This window comes from Anolis sagrei, chromosome 12 (genome assembly GCF_037176765.1).
Source record: "Anolis sagrei isolate rAnoSag1 chromosome 12, rAnoSag1.mat, whole genome shotgun sequence".
Lineage (NCBI taxonomy): Eukaryota > Metazoa > Chordata > Lepidosauria > Squamata > Dactyloidae > Anolis > Anolis sagrei.
The window spans coordinates 21,670,110-21,678,316 of NC_090032.1; the positions used below are offsets into that span (position 1 = coordinate 21,670,110).

An 8,207-nucleotide genomic window follows, 5' to 3' on the forward strand; every position below is an offset into this window, starting at 1 on the left:
TAATAATTTTTGTGTACTAATATAAGTACTATTTAATAATTAATATGACTTATTTAATATTATTGTTTAATAATAAAAATAGAAATCTGGGAATGGAAAGGCATCTGAGGGCCTATCTCGTAGTAATAATAATAATAATAATAATAATAATAATAATAATAATAATATAATTACTATTTAATAATTAATATGACTTTTTAATATTTAATAATTAATATTATTATTTAATAATAAAAAATAAAAATCCAGGAATGGAAAATCTTCTGAGAGGCTATCTCATAATAATAATAATAATAATAATAATTTTTGTGATTTTGTGTCAGTAAAATAATAATAATGACTATTTAATTATTAATATGACTTATTTAATATGACTTAATTAATATTACTATTTAATAATAAAAAAAATAAATATCCAGGAATGGAAATGCTTTTGACGGCCGATCTCATAATAATAATAATAATAATGATGATGATGATGTTTGTTTTTGTGTCAGTAAAATAATAATAGTTACTATTTAATAATGAATATGACTTATTTAATATTACTTAATAATTAATATTATTATTTAGTAATAAAAATCTGGACGGAAAGGTTTCTCAGGGCCTATTTCGTAATAATAATAATAATAATAATAATAATAATAATAATAGTTTTGGTGTTTTTGTGTCAGTAAAATAATAATATAATTACTATTTAATAATAATAATAATAACTTTTGCGTTTTTGTGTCAGTAAAATAATAATAATAATAATATAATTACTATTTAATAATTAACATGACTTATTTAATATTACTTTATAATATTACTATTTAATAATAAAAAAATTAAAATCTAGGAACGGAAAGGCTTCTGACGGCCAATCTCATAATAATAATAATAATAATTTTTGTGATTTTGTGTCAGTAAATAATAATAATAGTAATTACAATAATTAATATGACTTATTTAATATTACTTAATAATTAATATTATTGTTTAATAATAAAAATCCAGGAACGGAAAGGCTTCCGACGGCCGATCTCATAATAATAATAATAATAATAATAATAATAATAATAATAATAATAATTTTTGTGTTTTTGTGTCAGTAAATAATAATAATAGTAATTACAATAATTAATATGACTTATTTAATATTACTTAATAATTAATATTATTGTTTAATAATAAAAATCCAGGAACAGAAAGGCTTCCGACGGCCGATCTCATAATAATAATAATAATAATAATAATAATTTTTGTGATTTTGTGTCAGTAAATAATAATAATAGTAATTACAATAATTAATATGACTTATTTAATATTACTTAATAATTAATATTATTGTTTAATAATAAAAATCCAGGAACGGAAAGGCTTCCGACGGCCGATCTCATAATAATAATAATAATAATAATAATAATAATAATAATAATAATACATGCGCTCAGAGCAGAGTACAACACAGCCCAAACCTCTCGACCTTGCGGGGGGGGGGGTCCACTTACGGGCGTCGTGGACGTAGAGGTCGTTGCAGACGGCGTCCCGGCCTTTCCCCAGCGTCTCCCCCCCGAAGATGACCGCAAAGGGACCCACCACCGAGCAGGACTGGTGCCGAAGGCCCTTGGGAGGATGACCGCTGGCCTTTCCGGCGGACACCAAGCGAGAGAGCTGCTCCGTCAGGCCGGGGGCCGCGGCCAAGTCCACCTAAGAAGGAGGATGGAAAGCGTAGCTGATGGCCATCTGTCGGGAGGGTTCGGATGGTGTCTTCAGAGGCAGAATGGGGTTGGACTAGATGACCTTTGGGGGTCGCTTCCCTCTCTAGGATCCTCTTAAGTGAGAAGCGGCTCTGACTACTTCCACTCAATGCTGCCATCAATGCCCTATTATTACTACTATGACTACTACTATTATTATTACTACTAGTAGTATGATTATTACTACTTTGTTGTTCATTCGTTCAGTCGTCTCCGACTCTTCGTGACCTCATGGACCAGCCCACGCCAGAGCTCCCTGTCAGCCGTCACCACCCCCTACTACTACTACTACTACTATCGTCACTACTACTATGACTATTATTGTTACCATTACTATTACGACTATTATTACTACTATGACTGCTACTATTATTACTATTACTATTGTGACGATGACTACTATTTTTGTTACTACTATGAATATTATTACTACGACTACTATTATTGTTACTACTACTACTATGTTGACTATTATTGCTACTACTATGACTCCTATTATTATTACTACTACATATTACTACTATGACTATTATTACTACGACTATTATTGTTACTACTACTACTATGACTATTACTACTACTATGTTGACTTATTATTGCTACAACATATTACTACTATGACTTATTACTACAACTACTATGATGACATTACTACTACTGTTATTACTATTACTACTACAACTACTATTATTGTTACTACCACAACTATTACTACTATGATTTATTGCTACAACTACGACTATTACTACGACTACGACTATCATTATTACTACTATGACTGCTACTATTGCTACTATTACTACTATGACAATGACTATTATTGTTATTACTACTACTACTACTAGTGTTAGTACTACTACTACTATTACTATCATGACAACTATTATTACTACTACTATGACCGCTACTATTGTTGTTGTTACTACTACTATTGTTATTACTACTACTATTATTATTACTATTATGACTTATTGCTACTACTACTACTTCTATGACTATTATTATTACTACTATTACTGCTACTATTATTACTACTACTATTGTTACTACTACGACGGTTGGGTTGGACGGCCACATTTCACACCTGAATCTGGCCCTTGGGCCACCGCCCAGCGATGTCGCAGTCGGCTGAGTCACGGCCGCCAAAGACCACCAGCTTGTAGCCACGGATCTTGCCGGCCGGTCCCCCTTCGGGCAGCAACATGGCCGAGTGGCCGGCCCGAGAAGCCGTCCGGGATTCCTCCTCTTCGTACCTGGCAGGCAGGAAAGAAAAGAGGGTTTGGCCATCTGCGAGGAGGGCTTGGGTTGTGTCTTTCTAATGGGTTGAACTGGGTGGCCCTGGAATAATACTAATACTACTAATAATAGATAATATAATAGTATTTGTACCGTACTGCTTTGCAGAAGGGGGTTGGACTGAATGGCCTTTAGGATCCCTTCCAACTCTAATAATAATTATAATTATAGATCCCATGAGTCCTACCAGTAGGCCTTCTGACTCTATGAATAGTAGTATTTGTAGTAGTAATATTGGATCCTATAATAATAATAATAATGGATCCTATGAACCCTACCAGTAGGCCTTCCGAATCTATGAATAGTAGTAGTAGTAGTAATAGTAGTAATAATGGATCCTATGAGCCCTACCAGTAGGCCTTCCGACTCTATGAATAATAGTAGTAGTAGTAGTAATACTGAATCCTATGAGCCCTACCAGTAGGTCTTAGAGAAATAGTAGTAGTAGTAATACTGGATCCAATAATAATAATAATAATAATAATGGATCCTATGAACCCTACCAGTAGGCCTTCCGACTATATGAATAATGCTAGTACTATTAGTAGTACTAGTAATAATACTGGATCCTATGAGCCCTACCAGTAGGCTTTCTGAATCTATGAATAGTAGTAGTAGTAGTGATGGATCCTATGAGCCCTACCAATAGGCCTTCCGAATCTATGAATAGTAGTAGTAGTAGTAGTAGTAATAATGGATCCTACGAGCCCTATCAGTAGGCCTTCCATGAATAGTAACAGTAGTAATAAGAATAATACTGAATCCTATGAGCCCTACCAGTAGGTCTTCCAACTCTATGAATAGTAGTAGTAGTAGTAATAATACTGGGTCCAATAATAATAATAATAATAATAATAATAATGGGTCCTATGAGCCCTACCAGTAGGCCTTCCGACTATATGAATAATGCTAGTACTATTAGTAGTACTAGTAATAATACTGGATCCTATGTGCCCTACCAGTAGGCTTTCTGAGTCTATGAATAGTAATAGTAGTAGTAGTAGTAATGGATCCTATAAGCCCTACCAATAGGTCTTCCGAATCTATGAATAGTAGTAGTAGTAGTAGTACTAGTAATGGATCCTACGAGCCCTATCAGTAGGCCTTCCAAGTCCATATAATAGTAGTAGTAATACTGGATCCTGTGAACCCTACCAGTAGGCCTTCTGAGTCCATGAATAATAATAGTTGTAATAATAATAATAATAATAATGGCTCCTATGAGTCCTACCACGAGTGGAAGCCACGGGCCAAGAGGTCACTTCTCACTAGAGGCTACCAGTAGGCCTTCTGAGTATATGGATAATAATAATAGTAGTGGTGGTGGCAATAATAATAGTAGTATGAGCCCAAACAACAATAGGTCTTCCGAATCTATGAATAGTAGTAGTAGTAGTTATTATAATACTGGATTCTATGAGTCCTATCAGTAGGCCTTCCAACTCTATGAATAGTAGTAATAGTAGTAATTATGATGATGATGATGATGATGATGATGGATCCTGTGAGCCCTGCCAGTAGGCCTTCCAACTCTATGAATAGTAGTAGTAGTAGTAATACTGGATCCTGCGATGCCTACCAGTAGGATTTCCTGGTGGCGTCCAGGTTACTACTACTACTAGTAGTGATGATGATGATGATGATGATGGATCCTGTGAGCCCTGCCAGTAGGCCTTCCAACTCTATGAATAGTAGTAGTAGTAGTAGTAATACTGGATCCTGCAATGCCTACCAGTAGGATTTCCTGGCGGCGTCCAGGTTACTACTACTACTAGTAGTGATGATGATGATGATGGATCCTGTGAGCCCTGCCAGTAGGCCTTCCAACTCTATGAAAAATAGTAGTAGTAGTAGTAGTAGTAGTAATACTGGATCCTGCGATGCCTACCAGTAGGATTTCCTGGCGGTGTCCAGGTTACTACTACTACTAGTAGTGATGATGATGATGATGATGGATCCTGTGAGCCCTGCCAGTAGGCCTTCCAACTCTATGAATAGTAGTAGTAGTAGTAGTAGTAGTAATACTGGATCCTGCGATGCCTACCAGTAGGATTTCCTGGCGGCGTCCAGGTGCAAGGTGAAGATGCTGGCGTATCGCCTCTGCATGCGCAGCCCGCCCTCGCGGCCCACCACCTTAGCCTGGTGCTCGGACACCTTGGTGCAGGTGTGGCTGCTCAGCCCCACGGGAGTCTGCCCAGCGGGGGACCCCACGGCCCACGGCTCCCAGCGCAGCCGCTCCACGTCGAAGGCCCACACCTCCGAGACACGCCGCCCGCCGTCCCAGCCCCCCACCGCGCACAAGTAGCGGTCGGAGAGGACCAGAGCCTGGTGGTGGCTGCGCCGGCATCCGCCCCCTCCGTCCGGGGCCAGGCTGCGCACCGTCTGGGTCGCCGGGTCAAAGGCTACCACGTCTCCTAGTGGTGGGTCCGTGGGGCTTTTCAGACCCCCGAAGACGAGGAGGTTGCCTCGCACGACCTCGCACGAGTGGAAGCCACGGGCCAAGAGGTCACTTCTCACTAGAGGCTTCCAAGTCCAGCGGCCGGAGTCGGCGCTCGCGGACGACATCCTGCGGGAAATAGTACATCATTATACCACTAAAAATAGAATACTAATAATGTAATATACTACTACTAATAGTAGTAATCTATATATATATAAATGTTACATGCGTTTGTGGGATGAATGTAAGGACATCATCCTGTGGGAAGTAGTATATTATTATACTACTAAAAATAGAATACTAATAATGTAATATAATACTACTACTAGTAGTAATCTATATATATATAAATGTTATATGTGTTTGTGGGATGAACGTAAGGACGACATCCTGCGGGAAGTAGTACATCATTATACTACTAATATTATAATATAATACTGATAATATAATATAATACTACTACTACTAATAGTGTATATAAATAATATGCAAAACCACATATATACACGTAAACACACATATACATATATATACATACACAATACATTACACAGACTCGGCCACAGCAACACATGGCAGGAGACGGCTAGTATAATATAAGAGTAATAATATAATAATGTAATACTACTACTACTACTACTACTAATAAAATAATATACTAGTAATAAAATGGTAATATACTACTACTACTACTAATAATAATAATAATAATAATAATAATATAATACACTAGTAATAATATAATAATATAATGGTACTAGTAATATAATATGGTAATACTAATAATATAATATAACCCTATTAATACTACTCATAATATAATATAAATAATACAAATAATATAATATACTAGTAATAATGTAATAATATAGTAATACTGCTACTAATCATATTATAATAATATACTACTACTACTAATAATAATAATAATATAATATACTAGTAATAATATAATACTACTACTAATATAATAATACTACTAAGAATGTAGTTACTAGTAATTATATAATAATACTATGAATACTAGTAATAATATAATAATATAATGCTACTAATAATATACTAGTATTAATATAATAATGTAATACTATGAATAATATAATAATACTAATATAATATACTAGTAATTATATAGTACCATGAATACTATTAATAATATAATATACTAGTAATTATATAATATAATACTATTAATAATCTAATATAATAATACTGATAATATAATATACTAGTAGTTATATAATACTACTACTACTAATATAATAATAATAATATAATACTACTATTAATATATACTAGTAATAATATAATACTACTACTAATGTAATATAATAATACTAATAATATAATAACTAGTAATTATATAATAATACTACGAATACTAATAATATAATATACTAATAATAATATAATATACTAGTAATTACATAATAATACTATGAATACTACTAGTAATATAATAATATAATACTACTACTAATAATAATATAATATACTAGTAATGATATAATACTATGAATACTTCTAATAATATAATTATATAATGCTACTAATAATATAATATACTAGTAATTATATAATAATACTATGAATACTACTAGTAATATAATAATATATTATTACTACTAATAATATAATATACTAGTATTAATATAATAATATAATCTATTAATATAATAATACTAATAATATAATATGCTAGTAATTATATACTATGAATACTACTAATAATATAATTATATAATACTACTAATAATATACTAGTAATTATATAATATAATACTACTAATAATCTGATATAATAATACTAATAATATAATATATTAGTAGTTATATAATAATACTAAATAGTATACTAGTAGTTATATAATAAAACTAATACTATTAATACAATAATACTAATGATATAGTAGTAATAATGTATTACTACTATTCTAGTAAGTTACTACTATTCTAATGTATTACTACTATTCTAATTATAATATAATAATTCTAATTATAATATTATTATTATAATATTTGGGAGAGAAGGCTAAGCAAATGCGGTCGACTCCTTGGATACATCTTTGCAAGGAATTAACGAGTCTTGATTAATTAATATGGAGATTGGCCCAAAAGCTGAGGATTTGCACCCGGGTCTCTATTATTATTATTATTATTATTATTATTAATTATTATTATTAGCCAATATTGATTTGCAAAGGGTTCGGAGCGCTTCCTTTAAAGGAAGTGATGTCATCCCCGATCTATGCTATATATGTATATTCATTCCAGAAAGCAGTTACCTTGCAAAAAGTTACATTTTCCCAAGGCCGGGGTTACAGCGTCGGATATTGCATCATCGTTGCCGCCAGTGTTGTTGGAAACGGCCAATCCCCAAAAGAGCTGCAGAGCAGGAGGCGGTTGCCGGGCAACCGGGAGCCCATAGCAACCGGTCTCCCACGGCAACCGCATCCTGGTGCCTGCCTCTCCCTTGGCAACGGATGAGGACGGCCAGGAAGCATCTTTGCAGAGTCAGGAAAAAAGACCTACATATATCTATATATCTATATAAATTGAGAAATCAGGTGGGGGATTAAATAATTATTTGGGGAAAGGGATTATCTGGGATTTAAGGGAATTTTTTGCATCCCCTGGAAGTAAAAATAACATGACTTTCGGGACATAAATGTAATATATAATATATTGTATATATACATATAATATTTATAATATTGTAATACGATATA

The 8,207-nt window shown here is 33.3% G+C and overlaps 1 protein-coding gene across 1 annotated transcript in view; it reads right to left on the reverse strand.

Annotated features, from left to right (window-relative positions):
* The window catches only part of KLHDC9 (kelch domain containing 9), a 9,857-nt gene extending 1,912 nt beyond the window's left edge, over nt 1-7,945 (reverse strand). The window contains exons 1-4 of the mRNA XM_060757846.2: nt 7,764-7,945; nt 5,083-5,604; nt 2,827-2,995; nt 1,494-1,692 (exon numbers count right to left, since the gene is read on the reverse strand). Of these exons, the coding sequence (XP_060613829.2) occupies nt 1,494-1,692; nt 2,827-2,995; nt 5,083-5,603 (889 nt within the window). The 5' untranslated portion in view covers nt 5,604; nt 7,764-7,945. The remainder of the gene's footprint in view (nt 1-1,493; nt 1,693-2,826; nt 2,996-5,082; nt 5,605-7,763) is intronic.
* Nucleotides 7,946-8,207: the final 262 nt, after the last annotated feature.